The sequence below is a fragment of the Stigmatopora argus genome, chromosome 10 (genome assembly GCF_051989625.1).
Source record: "Stigmatopora argus isolate UIUO_Sarg chromosome 10, RoL_Sarg_1.0, whole genome shotgun sequence".
NCBI lineage: Eukaryota > Metazoa > Chordata > Actinopteri > Syngnathiformes > Syngnathidae > Stigmatopora > Stigmatopora argus.
This window is the reverse complement of record NC_135396.1, coordinates 6,711,109-6,733,289: the sequence shown is the minus strand read 5'-3', so window position 1 is coordinate 6,733,289 and position 22,181 is coordinate 6,711,109. Positions and strand designations below refer to the sequence as shown.

General features: G+C 40.2%; 2 protein-coding genes across 13 annotated transcripts in view; one reads left to right on the top strand and one right to left on the bottom strand.

Annotated features, from left to right (window-relative positions):
* sacs (sacsin molecular chaperone) overlaps positions 1 to 22,181 on the top strand; it is a 33,956-nt gene that overhangs the window by 9,529 nt on the left and 2,246 nt on the right. For 6 of the 12 annotated variants that reach the window (XM_077612089.1, XM_077612087.1, XM_077612085.1 and 3 more), the window contains 3 exons: positions 12 to 14,837; positions 15,301 to 15,457; positions 15,830 to 15,886. In XM_077612089.1, coding sequence (XP_077468215.1) covers positions 12 to 11,560 — 11,549 coding nt within the window. In that variant the 3' untranslated portion in view covers positions 11,561 to 14,837; positions 15,301 to 15,457; positions 15,830 to 15,886. Of the gene's footprint in view, positions 1 to 11; positions 14,838 to 15,300; positions 15,458 to 15,730; positions 15,754 to 15,829; positions 15,887 to 22,181 lie in introns of those variants that run through there. The other 6 variants (XM_077612095.1, XM_077612094.1, XM_077612093.1 and 3 more) reach the window with 1 other exon arrangement.
* On the bottom strand, positions 12,927 to 20,478 carry sgcg (sarcoglycan, gamma). The gene is made up of 8 exons (XM_077612097.1): positions 20,332 to 20,478; positions 17,384 to 17,588; positions 16,875 to 16,979; positions 15,838 to 15,928; positions 15,327 to 15,446; positions 14,250 to 14,322; positions 14,013 to 14,136; positions 12,927 to 13,843 (listed from the first exon to the last, which is right to left on the bottom strand). The coding sequence occupies exons 2-8, from the start codon at positions 17,579 to 17,581 to the stop codon at positions 13,676 to 13,678; spliced, it is 879 nt and encodes a 292-aa protein (XP_077468223.1). The 5' UTR covers positions 17,582 to 17,588; positions 20,332 to 20,478; the 3' UTR covers positions 12,927 to 13,675.

Genomic DNA, 22,181 nt, shown 5'->3' with positions numbered 1-22,181 from the left:
TCATTTGATAGGACGACCTTGTACTCAGCTACAAACGTTAAACCCCGACCGCTCAGCACGACTCATCAAGGAGATCCTATTAACAATTTGGCCTCATAGAGACTTTGTTACCCAATGGGAACCTGGAAACCAAGAGCGGAGACATCCAACCGTTTCTTGGCTTAAGATGATTTGGAAACACCTCTACATACATTTCGCCGATGATTTAAGTACATTTGATGATATGCCTTTGATTCCGTTTGTGCCACTTGAGAAATGCACGGAAACAGTTAAACTTTTACGCCTCAAATGTCCATCCCCTATCCTTCTTGTAGATGAGAATGAAACACCACTCACTGAATGCCTTCTTGAAGTTATGGAAAAGCTTGGTGCGGTTGTCATGAAAACGATGGATTCATGCTTGCAGCATCCCCAGCTCAAAAATTACATCCATCCGTGCTCTCCTGGAATGTTGCTGAGAATTATGAATCGATTGTCAATGCAGCGTTTAGTGAGCCAAGTCTCATCATTTTCTGTCGATGAGAGGATTACCCTTAGAAACTTTCTATCTGGATTGTCAGATGTCACTGAAAAAGAAAAGCACACCCTGCTTGAGCTTTCCATTTTTGAGAGAGTTGGGACCTGTTCAGAAGGTGCTTCATCTTTTACATCACTCCGAGGGGCCAGAGCTTTACATCACCGAGCAAAGTACCCACCAGATGTAAAGTTATCTATGTGCCTGGTGGGCTCCCATGATGAGGAGTCTATTCGCTTAATCAAAAAACTAAAAGTAGTACAGGTGAAAACAACTGAGTGTTTGAAGACGATAATCCATGATGTTCAGGGTGGATTTTACAAACAAAGTGAGATTACCAAAATTATGCTCTGGGCACTTAAACATTTGGCCTTTCTAAAGAATGAAAACTCATCTGTCATTGGATGGCTCTCTGCTCTTAAATTTATTCAACTGCCTTCTGGTAGGGTAGTGATGGCCTCAGAACTTTTTGATCCGGATCTGGAAATTTTGCAAAATTTGTTTCACAAAGAAGAGGAAAGCAGGTTTCCCACTAGTGTATTCACCTCATCTCCTGATATTCTGCATTCACTACGACAGTTGGGGCTAAGAAACGAAGTACAACTTGGTGAGAAAGATGTTCTTGAGGTAGCAAAAAAGATAGCAGATTTACAAAGTCTTGAGGATCCAGAATGGGACCTCATAATCAAAAAGGCAACAACACTTCTGCAGATTCTCAACAAACAAACCAAACTAGTGAAATCAACAGATACTCAGACATCTTTGTTAAAGCTTAATTGGGTACCTGTCTGCAAAGAAAGGCCTCCAACCTACCCGAAATCCCTTGCTTGGGCTGGAGATACTCTGAATATCAGCTCTCTGTCTGAGATGTGTAACATATCCCATGCTGTGCTTGTGGGATCTTCAGTTGCCTTGGTTGAGCACACATCAGGTGGCATGAAAAAAGCACTGAAACTAAACATTGAGCCACAGGTCGATCAAGTCTTGCAGCACCTGAAATCAGTGAATGACTGGCATAAATCTCAAGCTTTCACTACAGAGGATTGGTATCAGTTCCAGCAGATCCTGTTTGAGATATATGGCTTCATGCAAACTCATCTGGAGAGTGCCAAAGAGGCAATGGCATCACTGCCATTCGATTGGGTATGGACAGGAAAGACATTCTCATCACCTGGCCAAACAGTGTTAAAACCCCTACCCAATTTAGATCTGCAGCCATATCTGTACTCTCTTCCAAAAACAATGAGAAAATTTCACAAACTTTTCAAGTTTTGTGGTACACTTGAAGAAGTTTGTCCAAACCATGTGCTTGAAGTAATCACCACTATCCAAAAAAGAAGTGTAGGCGAGATGACCAATGAGGAGAGTAAACATGGTGTCCTGCTTTTGATCAACATCCTTCGGTGGCTTTACAACAATCAAATACACGTTGAGACTAACCTGCATGTGCCCATTCTTAGTTACAAGGATCCAAGCAAATTGATCATGAGGCCTATTCATGAATGTACATACTGTGATATCAAAGTAGACGATTTAAATGACCTACTAGATGATACTTCAGAGCCGATCATATTGGTCCACGACGACATCCCCATGAAGACTGCAGAGTGGCTAAAAGTACCGTGTTTGAGCACAAGGCTGATAAATCCGGAGAATCTTGGTTTTGAACAGTCAGGCCAACGAGAGCCTCTTACAGTTCGAATAAAGAACATCCTAGAAGAATATCCGTCTGTAGCTGACATTTTTAAAGAGCTTCTCCAGAATGCAGATGATGCAAGTGCAACAGAGTGTAGTTTTCTCATTGATATGAGAAAAAACACAGATCTTCGAGAGAATCTCCTTGATCCAGGCATGATAGTGTGCCACGGACCATCCTTGTGGTCTTTCAACAACTCTGTCTTTACAGATACAGACTTCCTGAATATTACTCGGTTAGGTGGTTCAATGAAGAGATGTGAGGCAGACAAAGTTGGCAAGTTTGGCCTGGGCTTCAACTCCGTTTACCACATAAGTGATATCCCCATTATATTAAGCAGAGAGTTCATGATCATGTTTGATCCAAATATCAATCACATTAGCAAGCACATCAGGGACAAGTCCAACCCAGGGATCAAAATTAACTGGAGCAAACAACAGAGACGATTAAGAAAATTCCCAAACCAGTTCAAACCTTTCATTAATGTCTTCAACTGCCAGCTTCCTCTTGCTCAGGATGCACCATACAAGTACAATGGGACATTGTTCAAGCTCCCATTCAGAACTGAGCAAGAGGCCTCAGTGAGTGAAATTAGTACTTTGTACTACAACACCACAGATATCTACTCCCTTGTAGATGAGTTCAGTATATGTGGCCATCGGTTCATTCTGTTCACTCAGCATGTTGGTTGCATGGTCCTGAAATACCTGAAATATGAAGAGACAAATCCTGCCCGAGCTCAAGATGTTGTCACCATAAACAAAAGTGTGTGGTCATCCAAAGCCTCATATGGACCCCTGAGTATTCTCAAATCTGCAGCTAAATTCATGAAGAAAGTAGCAAGCACCAGTAAAATACCTTCTGATATTCCCAAATCTGGCTGCATCATTCGCGTGATCGTGGAAGAGTTTCATAACGTCTTCAAGCGGATTGTTGATCTCCACTCTCCATTGTTCAGAGGCTCAGAAGAAGATCCAAACCAGTACTTTGAATTGGCTGCAAAAGGCATTCCGACTAGAAGGTTAACAGATGAAATGCCACAGAAGGCAGTTGAAGTCACCAACTGGCTTATTTGCTCATGTATGGACGGAACTGAGGCACTCAAGTTTTCACTCAATGATAGTGGAAAAAGACTTGGACTTGTGCCTTGCGGAGGAGTGGCTGTTCTACTTACAGAAGTAGAAAACAAGAAATGGACTGTTAGGTCAAATGCCACTCCAATAGGAGAAGTGTTCTGCTACTTACCTCTCAGAATAAAAACAGGCCTACCACTCCACATTAATGGCTGCTTTGCTGTGACTTCCAATCGCAAAGAAATCTGGAAGACCGACACAAAAGGAAGGTGGAATTCTGTCTTTATGAGACATGTAATTGTTCGGGCCTATTTGGCTGCCCTTACAATGCTTCGTCTGATGGCGGAAAGTGGAGAACTTGTTGACTACAGTTATTATGTGACATGGCCCGATCCAAGTCAGGTACATGATGACTTCACGTTAGTCAGTCAGGGAGTCTATCAAGAAATAGCCAAAGGAGGTGATGGAGAGCATGCAAAGTTTTTTTCTGATGGCACGACCTGGGTGTCAATTGAATATGTCAGATTCCTTGATGATGCTCTACTCTGCAAAGCAGATATTGGACCAGCTGCTTTCAAAATTTTCCTAAAGTACCTTAAAAAGAGTGGCTCACAAAACCTGTGCGCTGTTGAGCTTCCCGATTGGGTGAAAGAGGGTTTTGATGATGCTGGATGTAAAAGAGCATTGTTGGAAAACACTGTAACGGAGAAAGAATTCTTCACAGATGTCTTTTTACCTCACATCGAGGAAATTGAAAAAGAGCTTCGGAATCCCTTAATGCAATATGTTTTGAATGATAAAATGGAAGAATTTGCATCTGTTCTCAGGGTAACCCCTTGTATCCCTTGCTCTGGTCCCAACAAGGAATTAGTTTTACCCTCCCGACTCATTCACCCAGAAGGAAGAGTTGCTAAACTCTACAATACTGATGATGGAAGATTTCCTGCTGGAACTACTCAAGACTACCTAAACCCAGTATGCTTAGTCAAGCTTTTGCAGTTAGGCATGGTGAAGGATGATCTCTCCTGGGAAGATTTGGTTGAACGTGCTGGATCAGTTGCTGCTTTGAATGAAGATGATCATGCAGCTGCATGCTTTCGCAGCAGTGTACTGCTCAGTCTCATTGATGAGAAATTAAAGATGAGAGACCCAGGATCACCTGAGCTGCTAGAAAAGCTTAGGGATATCAAGTTCCTCCCGTTTCTAACGAGACCTGCAGGATTCTCTCTGCCGTGGTGTGGTAATAGCTTTTCCCCAACAACAATGTTCTCTGCAAGAGAAATCTTCACAACTGAGCATCAGGACATGGTATGTCTGATGAAGACGGTGTTAAATGAGAACTCTCCGTCTTTCAAAGGTTGCGGTTCCATGTCGCTGGCTGTGAAAGACTGCCTTGGTCTAATAAAAAAGCCTTCGGTGGAACTAGTAATCAGCCAACTCAAGAAACTTTCTCAGGCATTTGATGGTGTAACTCTTTATCAGGAAAACATAACAAATGCCTGTTACAAGTATCTGCATGAGGAGATGCTTCAATGTGAAAAAGCTAAAGAGAAATTAACTGTAGAGCTGAAAACATTCAACTCTATCTTAGTAGAAAACACATACGTGAATCCCACCAAAGTTGCATTTCACCTGAATTTTGACGCAGCGCCGCACCTTTACCAGCTCCCTAACAAATACAGAAACACCTGCCGTGAGCTCTTTGAAAATGTTGGCGTAAAGCCCAGCTTCACAGTTGATGACTTTTCATCGGTACTTGAAATCATGATGCAAGATTGTGGACGAAAGGCGCTTACTGAAGAAAACTTCCAGCTCTGCCGCAGAATTATCAGTGAGGGAATTTGGAGCTTGATACGCGATAAAAGTCAAGAATTCTGCCAAGCAAAATATGGTGCCATCCGTTTACCAGACTCTAACCTGACACTACAGCCATCAAAATCTCTCTGCTATAATGACTGCCCTTGGATTAAAGTCCGAGACTGCTCTGTGAAGTACTGCCATGGCGATATTCCAAGAGAGGTTGCTGTGAAACTAGGAGCAGTCCCCAAACGTCACAAAGCCTTGGAGAGGTATGCGTCAAATGTCTGTTTCACTGCGCCTGGAAGTGAGTTTGGCCAAAAGGAAAAGCTGACTAGTAGAATAAAAAGCATCCTAGATGCATATCCATCTGAGAAAGAGATGTTGAAAGAGTTGCTTCAAAATGCAGATGATGCCAAAGCTACTGAAATCTACTTCATCTTTGATCCGAGAACACATCCAACTGAGAGAATATTTGATGATAAATGGATTCCAATGCAAGGTCCTGCACTTTGTGTGTACAACAATCAGCCTTTCACTGAAGATGACATCAGAGGAATCCAAAACCTTGGAAGAGGAACAAAAGAAGCAAATCCAGGAAAAACTGGCCAATATGGCATTGGTTTCAACTCTGTCTATCACATCACTGATTGTCCTTCATTCATCTCAAACAATGACATTTTGTGCATATTTGATCCACATGCACATTATGCACCAGGAGCAACATCAGTGAGTCCTGGAAGAATGTTCAGAGACTTGGACTCCGACTTTCGATCTCAGTTTTCTGATGTTCTTAATCTATATTTAGGAGCTAATTTTAAATTAGACCGCAGCACCATGTTCAGATTCCCCATACGCTCTACAGATATGGCAAAAATATCAGAGATCAGCTCTATCCCAGCATCAGACAGAATGGTGCAAAACCTCCTGGAAAAACTGAAAAATGATGGCGCAGAGCTTCTAATGTTCTTAAACCACATGGAGAAAATATCAATCTGTGAAGTTAACAATGCAACAGGAGAATTAAAAGTACTCTACTCTGTAATTGCAAAATTAACAGATAGTGATCGTTTAAAACGCAAACAGTTCCATGCTTCAGTCATTGACAGTGTGACCAAAAAGAAGAATCTTACTGCTATTCCAGTCCAACAAATAACTTACACAATGGACATAGAGGACACAGAAGGTAATTTGACAACATGGATGATCTGCAATCGCTCCGGTTTTCCAAACATTGAACTTGTCTCAAAAAGTGTGATATCAGCTCACAAAAATGAGGACATAACACTATTTCCACGGGGAGGAGTAGCTGCATGTGTTAGCCACAATTACAAAAAAACCCACAGAGCTTTCTGTTTTCTGCCACTTTCACTTGAAACGGGCCTCCCCTTCCATGTCAATGGGCATTTTGCTCTGGACTCAGCCCGACGAAATCTCTGGAGAGATGACAATGGAGTTGGGGTGAGGAGTGACTGGAACAATAATCTCATGATGTCCTTGATAGCACCCGCTTGTGTGGAACTGCTGATTCAGATCAAACGACGATGCTTCGCTGGCCCCGATCCAACTATAACTGTGCTACAGGGAACCCCCCTTCATGTTGCAAAAGACATCTTAAAAAAGTTCTTGTTTTTCTTCCCAGTAAGCAAAATTGACATCCAGCCGGATTGGCACTGCTTGATCAAAGCTGTGTACAGCTGTATCCATTTGGATCTGAAGCGCCTTCTGCCTGTAGTCAGAGCACCACAAATGGACAACTGTGATATGCATTCTGTCATTTACATCTCATGGGCAAACACATCCACGGCTACCAAGAGCCGAGCCTTTTTTGACAATCTGCTACAAGATGAACTCCAGAACCTGAAAAACATAGAATACAATATCACCTCCAGAAAATCTGTGGCTGAAAATGTTTACAGGCTGAAAAACTTGCTTCTCGATATTGGTTTCAACTTGGTTCACAGTTGTGATGAGACTGCAAACCTCTATTTATGTTTAGAAGATGCTGGGATTGCAGTGAGTTACGTCACACCGGCAGAAGTGCGCACATTTCTTCACACTTTCTTATCATCAGACACCTCTTGCCATGTCGGAAAGCTCCCTTGCCGCCTGCAACAATCAAACTACAAACATCTTCATAATTTAAAGCTTGTTGTTGACTACTGCTTCAAAGATATCGAGGTGGAGGAAACCCTTATTGAAGGTCTCCCTCTGTTGCTCACAATGGATAACGTTCTTCAGGTCTTTGATTCCAAGAGACAGAAATTCCTAACATCGCATCATGAGCTGATTCCTTCTAGAAAGGAGATGTTTATGAATACAATGTATCTCAAATACAGTGCCACCTTGATAAATGCAGGACTAGCAAAGTCATTTGACATCAGCAGCTTTGGTGAACTTCTGGGATCTGTACTACCAAGGGAGTATCGAACAAAGATTCCTGTTAAATGGAGAGACACATTTGGAAGTGAATCCTGGCTCAAGAGTGTGTGGAACTTCATCAGTGAGAATGTTGTTATTAAGGACGATCAACAGAATATCACACAGAGTTTTGACACAGTTCTTGACATCCTGAAAGACTGGGCTCTGCTACCTGGTATCAAATTCATGGCAAGAGAAAAGCTAGTTGTTCCAGAGTACGACATGCTCTTACCCCTGAGTTTAATCAGCATAGCTATATTTCCACATGGCCAAAATGACAAAATATTCCACACCCTAATGAAAGCAGGATGCATTCAACTTGCTTTGAACAAAATCTGTGCCAAAGAAAATTCAATTGTGCCTTTTCTCTCACAACATACCACAAATATCGAAAATCCATCGAGTGTTTTGAAAGCTCTTGAATACATGATTCAGACATCTGGATTCAAGGCCGGAAGCTTGGTTGATAAGGACTTCGAAGCCCTTCTTTTGTATTTCAACTGCAACCTGGCGATTCTCACACAACAGGACGCACAGAGCCTCAAATTACTCCCGTGCTTTAAATCTGTTAGTGGAAGATACATTAGCATTTCAAATTATGAGTCCACATATGTGCTTGTGAAAAATATCCCCACTACAGACATAGAGAAGTGGGCTCACACAACCACGTTTGCTTTTCTTGCCGATAACCCACAATTGAAAGAACTGTACACTTTTCTTGGCTGCAAGCCGATTGATGACATACAAATTTATCTCCGTCATCTCCTGCCAAAGTTCGAAAGTCTAACTTACAATGCCAAAGCTGAACACATTGTCTATTTAAAGGATAGTCTATTGTCTATGGAAGAATCTTGTGAGATGAGGGATCACTTATTTGAGAAACTGGAAGGACTGACTTTCATCTATGACTACTCAAACAGACTTCGATCAGCCAAGTTTTTCTTTGACAAAACAGTGAAGGTGTTTGAAGTAATGCTGCCTACAAAGTCTTTCATACCAAATGATTTCTTCAGGAAAGTTGAACAAGTCTCAAAACCCAAGAATGGAACATTGCCACTTACCCCATGGATAACCTTCCTAAGAAAAATTGGTTTGAGGCATGAGGTGTCCCAGCAACAAATTCTCCAGTTTGCAAAAGAGGTCAGCATCAAATCACAAACAGAGAGTTGGACCAAAGAAAAAGTGCAAAACATCATTGACGTTCTCCTTGATCATATTTTTAAAGAAAGGGTGGACTTGTTACAAGGTACTTTTCTGAAAGAGCTTTCAATGATACCATTTCTTTGTCCTGAGAGAGCTCCCAAAGAATTGATACAGCTTCATTCACAATACCAGGAAATGAGTGGAACTCTACCTCTTATTCGTTTCAATGGCTCTCAAGTCAATCCCAAATTCAAACAAACAGATGTAATTCACTTACTCTGGACAGCGTGCCCAGTTCTACCTGAAAAGGCGACTCCATCTAGCCTAAAGGAGCAGGAGGGAAGCACACTGAATGGACAAGAGCAACTCGATCAAGTGCTGGCCATATTAGGTGTGAACCTGGACCCGCCATTGGAAAAAGTCATTAGTAACTGCAAAAATGTTTGCAACATATCTAATCCAGATGATGAATTGGTAAAAACAAGGAACAAAGTTTTGAGGTCCACCTACGAGTTCTTGAACTCGGATAAAAGAGATTTTCGTCAACAGCTCAGAGGGGTGAGTTTTGTCATGGTGGAAGATGGGCTTAAGTTGCTTAAACCTGAAGAAGTTGTGATTAATTTGGACAATGAATCTGACTTTAAGCCATACTTGTACAAATTACCCCTGGACCTTGGCACCTTCCATCAACTATTTAGACTTCTTGGCACAGAGGATGTTGTCTCAACAAAACAATATGTTGAAGTGCTGTGTCGCATCTACAGAATTTCCGAAGGCAAGCAGCTTGACCCTAATGAAATGAGGACCGTAAAAAGAGCTGTCTCCGGGTTGTTCAAAGCTCTACATAATGAGCCCGTGGATATTCGGACAGCTCTGGAAAGTCTCCGAGATTTGATCTTTTATCTGCCCAGCCATGATGGAAGATTAGCCAAATCCAACTGTTTGGTCTATGATGATGCCCCACACTACAAGAGTCGAATTCAGGGTAATGTCGGCGTTCAGATGCTGGTTGACCTGAGCCAATGTTACCTGGGCAAGGATCACACTTTCCATACAAAGTTGATCATGCTGCTTCCTCAGAATCTACGGCCGAGACTACTAAGCAGTATTCTTGAAGAGCAACTGGATGAGGATTCCCCTAAAATGTGCCAGTTCGGGGCTCTGTGCTCACTTCAAGGTCGCCTCCAATTGTTGCTCTCTTCTGAACAATTCATCACGGGACTGATTCGAATCATGAAGCATGAGAATGATAATGCATACCTTGTGAATGAGGAAAAAGCCATAAGGCTCTGCAAAGCACTTTGCGAAGGGCTAAAAGTATCCTGTTTTGAAAAACTCCAGACTACTTTAAGAGTCAAAGGATGTAGTCCCATTCCACATAGCCGCAGTGAAACCCTCGCCTTTCTCAAGAGGTACGGCACTGCTGTAATTCACCTCTACATCCAACATTCAGACAGCAAAGACATCAACTTTCTCTTGGCTCTGGCCATGACCCTGAAATCTGCAACAGACAATTTGATCTCAGACACATCTTATCTAATTGCCATGTTGGGCTGCAACGATATCTACAGAATCACAGAGAAGCTGGACAATCTCGGTGTTAAGTACGACTCGACAGAGCCTTCCAAACTTGAGCTGCCACTCCCTGGTACACCAATTCCTACTGAGATACATCACACGCTCCTCATGGATCCACTCAATGTTTTCTACCCTGGAGAATATGTGGGTTATCTTATTGACTCTGAAGGAGGAGATGTATATGGGAACTATCATCCCACGTACACATATGCAATCATTGTTCAGGAAGTGGAACGAGATGGGGAGAAAAATGCAACTTCCTTGGGAAAATGTTTCCAGATTGACATTGGCTACAGCGAATACAAAATAGTCAGTTCCCTTGACTTATACAAATTCTCAAGACAAGATGAAAGTGCCAACATGCGGGAAAGCAGTGCTCCATCGACCCCTACAAGTCCAGACAGTCGTGCATCAGGCCAACAAATGTCCCATCCTCTTTTTGCCAGCAAAGATAATCAGAGACCTACGCAAAAACAGTCCCCCAAAAAGATCAAGCTTAACGCTCTACCGGACATCCTAAAAGAAGTCACTTCGGTAGTAGAGCAAGCTTGGAAACTTCCCGAAACAGAGAGAAAGAAAATACTGCGCCGATTGTACTTAAAGTGGCACCCAGACAAAAATGCAGAGAATCTTGAGATTGCAACTGAAGTCTTTAAGCATCTACAGAATGAGATCAACAGAATGGAAAAGCAGGCTTTGTCCGACCAACAGAACACAGACAGACCATCAAGGAGGCCTTTTTCAACATCCTCGGCTCGCTTCCAGTCCGAGAAGTTTTCCTTCCAGAGGTTTTATTCATCGTGGAACCAGGAAGCCACAAGTCACAAGTCAGACAGGCAACATTCCAGGGGAAATTACACCAGCAATGCAGGTTCGTCACACAGCCATCGCTTCTTTGTGCCACCGACTTTTAAGACTGTCGGAAACCCCGTAGAGGCTCGCAGATGGTTGAGACAAGCCCGAGCCAACTATTCCGCGGCTCGTAATGACCTCCACAAAAACGCCAATGAGTGGGTCTGCTTTAAATGTCACCTGGCCACAAAGCTCGCACTTATCGCAGCAGACTACGCAGTCCGAGGAAAGTCTGACAAGGACGTCAAGCCAACAGCTCTGGCCCAAAAGGTGGAGGAGTACAACCCTCACTTGTCAGGACTTGCCAGCGATGTTCAGATCTTGGAAGGTTACGGTGTAGACAGTCTGAGAACTCGCTACCCTGATCTTCTGCCCTTTCCACAGATCCCCAATGACAGATTCACATCTGAAGTAGCCATGAGAGTAATGGAATGTACCGCAAGGATTATCATTAAGCTTGAAAACTTTGTCCATAAAAAAAATTAAATTGACCGATGATCAGGGGATCCGTGCAATACGGCTGTATCTAGCTTACCAGCATTTTGGTTATCTATGCACTTGTGTGTACATGTGCGGCTAGCGTTGCAGGTGAGGATGCTAGAACACACATCTGCTGTAATAAATGTGCATATATTGTACATATGATTACCGCAGCGGTATGTTTTGTTAACCAAAGGTCCCAGCGTTGAGTTTTTTTTTTTTTAAATGCTGCTCTTACTTGATATTTTTTTACAAAATTATATTTATCTATTTTATTGCCACAGAAACAGGAATGTAAAAGATGCGTTCAAACTGAAACACTAGGTCATCTCTCAGTATTCTTCTTAGATGAAGTCTGTTATATTCGGTGTACTTTTTTGTATGATTCAGGTTCATTTTGTATCATTTATGGGAATGTTAAACATGCAATCATTTCATTGTTTATGGATTAAGCAATTTTTTATACCTGTAAATTCATGGTCTTGCCTTTGTCTCCTCATCTTTGAACAATCCACGTCAAAATGTTGAATTTAATTGTCTTTTTGTTTTTTCTTTTTCATTTTGCTGCACCAATGTCAAATACAGAAGCGCTGAATCAAGATTTTGTGATAATCCAATAAGCTTCCGGTATGTGTTTTATGCGTTGAATACAATTTGTTGATAACATCTTACTGGAAATGCAATTTTAAGCTTATAAGGAATTTATTTTTAAGTGCAATTTGGGCCCAACCTTAACAAGCTAGATTTTGCATGCACCTTGTTGGTAGTTTTTCATTTTATTGATGTAGAACATGCAGCATCTTTTCTAACCAACGAATATCGTAATATTCGTTGGTTAGAAAAGAAAAAAAGCATCAGTCACTCTGAAATTGTATTTCAGATGAAATAAATAACTATTACAACTTTAAACTCTTTAAAATGCTTGGAAATGCAAACATTTAGCACCATATTTTAGGTGCCCAATTTTTGTGCAATTAGTTTCGTTGCACATGTCCACAAGGATTGGCTAGGAGAAAACATGTTTTCTGGTTAATGATTTCTTCACCTCTTTATAGTGAATGAAACATTTTTATGGGCATTTTTTTCTTAAGAAAATCAACTATTGTCGACAAACAGCAGCTCTCAACGCTGAGGTCAATTTTAATATAATTGTGTGCTTAATGGTTGCAATTATATTTGTGATAATAGAAGTGTCCACTAGAGAGAGGCAAAAAGTAAACAAAAAAATATGCAAATGAGGGGCTTTCTACAGTCAAAAATTAGTAATGTGTAGGATAGGTTAAATACGCTACGGAGTAAACATTTGATGTGGTATGAAAAACCCAGCTTTCACGCAAATGTCTTTAAATAAATGTGAAACTGAGCCACGTCATGAAAGAATAGCACAACATTTATTAGATGTCCAAAAGCTATAAATACACATTCCACACTTCTACCAAAATATGACAGATTTTAACTGCAATTCTACCACAAAACTGTTGTGATTTTTTTTTATTTATGCCATCACATGAAATCTTGAAACAGAAATCACTGTAACAATCTGCTTTTGAAGGGAAGGAATACTTGACCAAATTAAATTCAAAGTTGAACAATCAACCTGTATGGTTTTTGATTCACCGTATGGATGACACAATTATAACAAAAAAATGTATCCACCCTGAATCCAGTTCTATTATACCTTATGTTTTGAGACAGCGACAGTTTATCAACTCATAAATCTGATTAAATTATGCATCTGTGCCTAATGAAGCTGCACATAAATAGCTTTTCACAGTTGACCAAACATGCAAAAGATCAAATCAAAGTTTTTGGGGCCACAAAATCCAAAGAAATCACAACAAATCTATTCTTTTTTTTTGTCAAATCTCTCTAAGCCCTTGACATGTGTCCTCTGTAAATATTGCACCACAAGATTATATTGCATAGGATGTAAGCTGTAAAGCAGCTCCTCATTGCCCAGCCATTGTACTGTTAAAATGTGTGTGTAAGCAAGCGTAACATGTCCTCCAGCAAGCACAACTCCTCCTGCTGGTGCGCTATTAGCACTGTGATCCACACAAGCTTCAAGTGTTCATAACATGACAAACATCTGTGCTTGCAGCCCGTAAAAAAAAACCCATTTTAGCACTCCTGATTGTCGCTGCAAGTTGAGGTGACGCCAGCCTTGGACAGAAAGAGCTTTCCGCTTGGACAAACGCACACCTCAAAGAGACCCTCGGCATTCCCTGAAACTCCTCCTTGGCTCCGAGGCAGGTTGGCCAAGCGCACTGTCTCGGCGTCCAGCACCAACTGGGCAAAGAATAACAACCATAAAGAACATTTATGATTGTAGTCAGTTGGGACCGAGCCTAGTGAATTCGGCCTCACATCTTTCAAGCTCTGGTGTCGACTTACATCAAGCTTCTGTATTCCAATCGCACATGTAACCATTGCGGTGAGAGAAGAGTGTTTTCCTTACCAAGCCCACGCTGGACTCCAGGATCAGGTCCATGTTGGAATGGACTTCAATGTTTCCAGCCAAGGCTTTGAAATGAATTCCTTTTGGAGCGTCCATAGTCAGCGAACGAGTTGGAGACTCCAACCTGAGGATGAAAAGGAAAACATTCCATTATCTTGGGAAAGAAGGGAAACAACCGTCACGTTACAGTTGGCTGTCGGATTGACAAGATGAGAGCCTTAGGTCTGGATTTCTCACCTCAAGTCTTTGAAAAGCTCTGATTTGAGAAGGGGAACCTCTACTGAATGTTGGAACAGAGCTCCTTCAGGACCTGAGAGTCAATCAGTAAACATCATACATGACCTTTTTGCACTTTATCTACTGTTTGTATTCATACAAAGTAGAAACTAGTGTTTCACTGTCAATAAGGGTAAAAAAAATACAACAACAATGCACATACAAAGTATTTGACCTGCCCGAGCTGATCTCTCTCAACGTTACCACCTGTCGATGTCATCCCCCCCAAAATATTTTACAGTTATTCAGTACATTTCAACTGTCTTTTGATGCCTGGAGCCATCCTGACCTCCACTCACTTTTACACAAGTGAATGAACAGATGCAAGCAGGAGACAAATGAAGGGCGACAGCAGAGAGTCAATGAAAGAATCCCCCAGAGCCCCTCCAACCTTAATGTCTTTCCTCAGGGGTCCACGATTTTATTTGGAGTGCCGTGCTGTGAGTAGTCAAGGCACCCCTAGCATTATGAGATGCAACTCAACATGAATAAGCCAACAAAAGTGAATGAAGGCAGCGACACAGTAGCATCAATACTATCCACATTAAGGTAAAATAATAATAATACTAATTTGAAAAAAAAGAAAACATGAAAATGATAATAATGTGACTGTGTACTGTGATAATGTTCAATTAACTAATTTTGGTCATTATAGTACTTGTATTGTTGAATTAATCAGTATCTTTTAAATTAATAATATTATCGATTTATCTAATGTTAATTAAATCCCAAATATTTTTTAATATAAAAATGAAAACAAATGAAATCATTTTATATGAATAAACAAAATATATTTTTTCCATTTTTTTAAGCTTACATTCCTTTTTTTCTGCTAAAGTAAATAAATAGGATTTTTTACTATTAAATGAGTGCCTTAACAAGGATTAGTGGCGCAATGTTTTTTTTTTTATATTCTTGTTATACCTTCAAAGCTTTTTCAATCTCACATGTTTTAATTCCATAATTTGATTTTGTTGCTTTTATTCATGTATGTATTTTTATTTCATTGCAGTTTCTCTTGGAATGTTTTTTCTGTACCTGTGACACGCAGTTTGTCTGGCCCGATCAAAGCCTCATTGGATTCAGCTGCGAACAGCATGTTGTCGTTGGAAGAGCTGATGAGCATGTTGGGAGTGTGTCCTTGGGCTTCTTTTGGACCTGCATTTTTGGTGATATAAAATCATTCTCATACTATATTTATATATATATATAGCTTGTGGTAAATCAAAACCATTCTCATACTATATATCTTATTCAGAATTCTGACAAATGAATAACAGGCAATGCTCTCATACATGAATGAGTGAGTACTGTGTGGATCTATTCAAAATAGCTGAATGGAGTTTTTAATGCCTGTGTGTGTATATATATTTATCTTGTGGTAAATCAAAACCATTCTCATACTATATATCTTATTCAGAATTCTGACAAATGAATAACAGCCAATGCTCTCATACATGAATGAGTGAGTACTGTGTGGATCTATTCAAAATAGCTGAATGGAGTTTTTAATGCCTGTGTGTATGTTTTTTCCTTCTCAGCTTCTTACCCACAGACATCCTTCCTGTGACGTCGCCGTTTTCATCGCGGGCGTTGAGGTAAACTTTTTCTGTATCAGAGTGCACAAGTAGTGGAGTGTCCTGGAATTAAGGAAGTTTGCATCATAAGTAGGACTGTATGGCGATTCATATATTCATATATGTGGTTGTATCCTTTTAAAAGCTGTCGTTAAAGAGACCATTGAATTGCTACTGAAAACCTCCAATACAAAAGTGGCCCTTTTAAGAAAGACACTAATAAAACAGTGTATTTGTATGCGAGGAAGATTTTAGTCAAAGTGTAAACAAACAAAAAAAAAGCCCACAATTTTTCCATCTAAAAATATTTGTATTGTAGAATATCATAGACCCCGTTGAGCCTTTAGTGGATAAACAATATGGAAAATTATTAAATAAATGTATAGCCAAAATTGATCAATAATCATTCTAGGGACATATCATGAGATTGTCATTATAATAAGTCTTGTACTGTAAATCATATCTCATTAGGACATACCCTTAATCAAATTGTAATTGAAAAATAAATAGTCAGCAAACCTGCAACTAAATCTCGTACTACATATAATATTGTTTGGGTTAGCAGTCCTGACTCTTACATCTTATGTAGGAATTGCTAAAGCAGGCAGAAATTAAAAGATCAGGGGTCTCGCTAATTATAAAGCACATACTGATAAGATTAATTAAAATAATGAGGTGGAGAATGTTGGAAAAAATGCTGCCCTGAGCAAGAAACATGTAAACAAGTGCAGGAAAGTGTTCCCATGTGCTGCTGGCAGTAAACCACATTTCCACCGCAAACATCCTTGAGGCTCATCAGAAGCTCACTGCAGAAGCACATGAGCGCCGGGAAACTTGGAGATATTGGTCACAATCCCAACTACCCCGAAGCACGTGGAAAAATCAGTTTTTTTTCCCCCAGAAAGCGAGAATGCAGGAGGGGTCGGTTAAGCACTGAAGGAATAATGACAACGTGGGCGAACACTTAAATTAGTAGGGAAGGCAACGAGGGCGTAGAAAGTTTACGTACGTCTCTGGAGTGGATCTCTTCGGCGTAGAGGGGCAGCAGGAACTCGGATTCCCCCTCGTCCAACTTGACGCCGTCGGAGTGGACTTGCAGGAGGCCCATTCCTTCCTGAGGTCAGAGAAGTGGCATCATTTTGCCTTTTAGTGTATTCCTTTCATTATTCGTACCGCTTACCCTCACAAGCGTCGGGTTGCAATGGGGTGGGGGAGTTGTTAGAATCCTGGAGCCTATCCCAGCCAATTATGGGCACCCGGCAGGGGACACCCTGAATTGCTAGCCAGCCAATTACAGGGCACACATTCAAATTTACACTCATACCTAGGGGCACTTTAGAGTGTTATACAGCCTACCATGCATGTTTTCGGGATGTTGGAGGAAACCGGAGTACCCGGAGAAAACCCACGCAAGCCCAGGGAGAACATACAAACTCAAGACTGGGAGGATCCACTTTGGATCAGACTCCCGACGTCCTGACCACACGAGTTAGTTACGTATTTGTGAATGACTCGCACCGAGTTGAACCACATGACCCTGAAGATCCAGATGGTGAGGGCTAGGTTGACAACCAGGATGATGATGAGCAGCAGGACGAACAGGTAGAGACAACGCTTCCGCCAGCCGTAGATGCCCACTTTGTAGATGTGCTGGGGCGTGGGCCTGGTGGCCATACTGCTGCCCTCTGTGCTGTCTTCATATTGCTCACCCACCATCTGCTAACTGATGACCGCCACAAAAATAGTATCAGGATGCGTGCTTAAACAAAAAAATACAGTAATACACGTAAATCATGATGTAAATAGACATTCCTCGAATTGAAAAGGAAGCTTTTTTTGCCATTGCATTTTGTGCTCGGACACACCCAGTGCATTTTCGACTCCCGGGGTCAACGGAAAGCTTGACAGCTTTTCCAGCAGTTTTTTTGCTGAAAGTCAAATGCGCTTTATTAGAGAGCATATTGGGTCTCCTGAGTGGCACATAAAGCAAACGGCTCACAACAGCAGATGGAGGTGCAGATGCATCTACTCAGCCTGGCCTCCACCTCAGCGCAGTGTCAGCAACGCTCACTCTGACAGGCAAGACCCTCAGGGACACCTTTACCACTGACTCAAACGTATTTGAGCCAAGGACTCCCCCATAGTGGAACAATTTTTTTTTCTTTTTTTTCATTTTCTGAATCGCTTATCCCCACAAGGGCCACGGGGGGTGCTGGAGCCTATCCCAGCTGACGTCGGGCACCATGCGGGGACACCCTGAATTGGCGGCCAACCAATCGCAGGGCACAAGGAGCCAAACAACCAATCACTCTTAGCTAGGGGCAATTTAGGGTTTTCAAACAGTCTATCGTGCATGTTTTTTGGAATGTGGGAGGAAACCGGAGTACCCGGAGAAAACTCACGCAAGCCCGAAGAGAACATGCAAACTCCACAAAGGGAGGACCCACCTGGGATCGAACCCTCGACCCCAGAACTGTGAGGCGGATGCGCTAAACACTCTTTAATTGATTATTTTAACAATATTATGAGAGACAATGAGAGATTTTAGTGGAAAAATACTTGTATATCATCATCAATGCTTCTTAATTAAGCCGTTCGAAATGCAAAGCAAATTCAATCCTAATTGTAATCCAAGTTAATGACTTAAACAGGTTGATCATTCCTACTAGAATCCTTCATTATAATCGTAATGAAAGCGAACCAGTGACTTGAACTGAACACATTACTTGTTTCCGCGCATCATCCCGCTCCATTGAGACACACACACACACAGACACACGCGCACACAACACACAGACACACTCAACTTTTCCATAGCAACCAAACAAAAACACTCACCGAGCTATCATGACTGCTCAATTTGTGGCACACCAAAAGACATTTTCGAGGAAAGTCATTTTCCTTCAATCCATGCTCTTATTTTGAAGCACACAAGCCACGGAAGTGGACAGACCTATCTTTGGTTCTTTAAACATGGTAGTATACAACAGTCCAAATAGGCTATTTAGACGCAGACGAATCAACGATAACGTTTTTAAATACAGAATTAAGTACAGTTAGTTGATTTCTTTGTAACTTCTCTGGAGAAGACATTTTCATTTAAGGTATTAGGAACTGTTTATTAACTAACAAGAACATTTTCAGCTAGTTTTTCAATGGTCTCATGGTGATAAATATGCTTTTTATGGAATAGAATAGCTCCTTCCTTTTTTCATCCAAACTTGAAAATCATCAATGCTATTACATTTAATTGTTGGTGAAAATAATGGTACTCTTTCAGGTATTATTGAGCACTACTACTCTATTAATTCATTATCTGAGCAGGCATTATTATTAAATATTTTCAATTTCGAAATGTTTAAATTGATTTCTTAATCTTTTTTTAATTAAAGCAAGAGAGAGAACAGTACATTTGCTAATATTTATTGTCATTTCCTTATTTTCTTTGTTGATTAGTTGAAATTAAAATATAAAACTGCAATTATTCACTCTAGCCATTTACATATTCTATTCATTTAATTTCATTAAAATCATAAAAGATATTTCTTAAAAACGGTTTGTTAATAAGCTTTAGAGCGTTATTGTGGGCCATAACCAGAACAAATTTTTGGTTTGCTTCATCAGGATTTCTTTATTTATTATTAACATTTTAAACTTTTATAATCAACGTAGTATCGATTCCCTCTCATTGGCGGTGTGAATGATTTTTGTCTCTGGTTCAGAGAATTCCTCATGATGGTTATTTGTTTAAAAAAAAAACATACTACAATAATGTTTTCAAAGCAATAACAATGGTAAGTAAAAAAAAAAGTAGTATGTTGTTTCCACTCTTGTACAATGCCAAATGTTATTATCGTGCACTTTTTAATGGGTAAAAAGCTTTACTAATACATGGTCTTTTTTTCAGGGAAAAAAGCCTTACTGTACATTAAAAAATGCCATTGTGCACTTTGTGGTGAAAGCTTTAAATCTCATTATACTTGAATAATGACAATAAAAGCATTCAATTCAACACATGATCCTAAATGTAATGTTCACATATGCAGTTTTTTGGAATGGAAAAAAAGCCTTAAAAGGATTTGGTAAACACTATTCACTCCAATAGTAGACTTCTCGTCCTTGCCTGGACTCTGCCGGTTAGCCTCTATAAATAGCGAACTCTGTACTTTATTGTAAGTACGTCTGCAAAAAGGCACGGCGGGACAGACACAAACTCACGTAGACTCCAACGCTTGGGCTCACGAGCTCATTAAATAAAAAGAAAACTATCCTCGAGACTGACGGTGCGTTGGTTCAGGTTATTTTAGTATTTCTGCCCTTGTATGGTATGGCTGTCAACTCGTCTCCCATTGGAGCTTGACATCAAGTGTGGAAGGTGTAAAAGGGACAAAATAAAAGAGGTCAAAGGTCATGCGAGAGACTCAAAAGAGTTTGAAAAGGGAAAGGAACAAGAGTAGGCTACTCACCGCGCTCGTGCCGAGGCTCGCTTGCCTTCCTTTCGACGTAACGGGAGCCGGACAAGCAACGCCGGAGATTCTCGCACGAGAGTGACAGCCGCTCGACAGCTGCGGCCCATAAATCCCACATATCCCGCCTGGCCCCGGACCCCCTCTACGTCTTGTTATGCGCTGGAATGATGCGAGAGAGGCGGGGAGGGAGAGAAGAGAGAAGAGTGAGAGAGAGGGGCGAGTCTCGCCGAGGGAGGGAAGCGCACAATCGGGAAAAACGCCGCTATTTAATGTGCAAATTAACAGTGGTGTCACTTGGTGTCTTTTAAGGGGTCTTGAGCACACCCTGAAATATTCTTAAACCGCCGTAAATAATTTGTTGATTTTTGGTTTTATATTTATATTTCTTGTCGAAAAAAAGATCATGTATATATTAAGGTTAATATTTGTACAAAAAGGAGTGTAAGGCTTTTTGGTTAAGAAAACGACTGTATAGTAAAACAAAGCCTTTTTTTCTTAAAATCGATAGTATAGTAAGGCTTTTTTTTCTTAACAAACGAGATTGTATATTAAGGCTTTTTTTCATAAAAAATGACATAGTATAGTAAGGCTTTTTTCTTAAAAAATGACATAGTATAGTAAGGCTTTTTTTCTTAAAAAAACAACATAGTATAGTAAGGCTTTTTTCGTAAAAAACAACATAGTATAGTATGGCTTTTTTTCTTAAAAAAACGACATAGTATAGTAAGGCTTTATTCTTAAAAATGACCATGTATAGTAAGGCTTTATTCATAAAAAATGACCATGTATGGTAAGGCTTTTTTCATAAAAAAACAACCATGTATAGTAAGGCTTTATTCATAAAAACGACATAGTATAGTAAGGCTTTTTTCTTAAAAAAATGACATGGTATAGTAAGGCTTTTTAAGACACTGCAGTTATTTTGGAACTGTTTGATTCTGACCGGACGTGGATAAACAAGAGTGACTAACATTTACACTTGTTGTAATTGTGCCCAAAAGAGGTTTTCTTTACTGTTGTGCTTGGTTTTGACAGCATTGCAACAAATTGATGATAATAAAAATAGAGTGTAGGTATTCATTGAGTTGTTGTTCAAAACAAAAAATAAAGTTGACAGCAGGTAAAAAAGCAACGAGTTAGTGATCGTGAAATCGTCCCAAAGCATTCTATTAAGGACTTACAATGATATTCTGTGATTTATTTCACTGGAATTTCTTTCAATTAGTGGCTTGTTACTCAATTTGTTTCTATCTCTAGCCATCGGGGAGATATGAGATGCTGGGCCGATGATGAGCTAGTAAAACTGTTGCTATTTGAAATTGGGCGACGTGATTTTTTAAAAAAATCAACAGGTATAGTAAGGATTCTTTTTTTTTTTTAATGACCATGTATTGTAAGGCATTTTTTAAAGACCATGTATAGTGAGGCTTTAAAAATGACCATGTATAGCAAGGCTTTTTTCTTAAAAAACTGACCGTGTAAAGCTTTTTTCTTAAAAAAACTGTATGAAAATGAAAAATGATCATGTATAGTAAGGATTTTTTCTTAAAAAAACTGACCGTGTAAAGCTTTTTTCTTTAAAAAAAAAACTGTATGAAAATGAAAAATGATCATGTATAGTAAAGAGTTTTTCTTAAAAACAAGACCATGTATAGTAAGGCTTAAAAAATGACCATGTATACTAAGACTTTTTTTTTTAAATGATCATGTAAAATAAGTAAATGTATAGTCTCATTTCATCTCATTTTCTGAACCGCTTAATCCGCATTAGGGTAGAAGGAAACAAAGTAGGATGGATTTTATGTACAAATAAAAAATATTTTTGGTGAGTAAAATGTGGCTATATT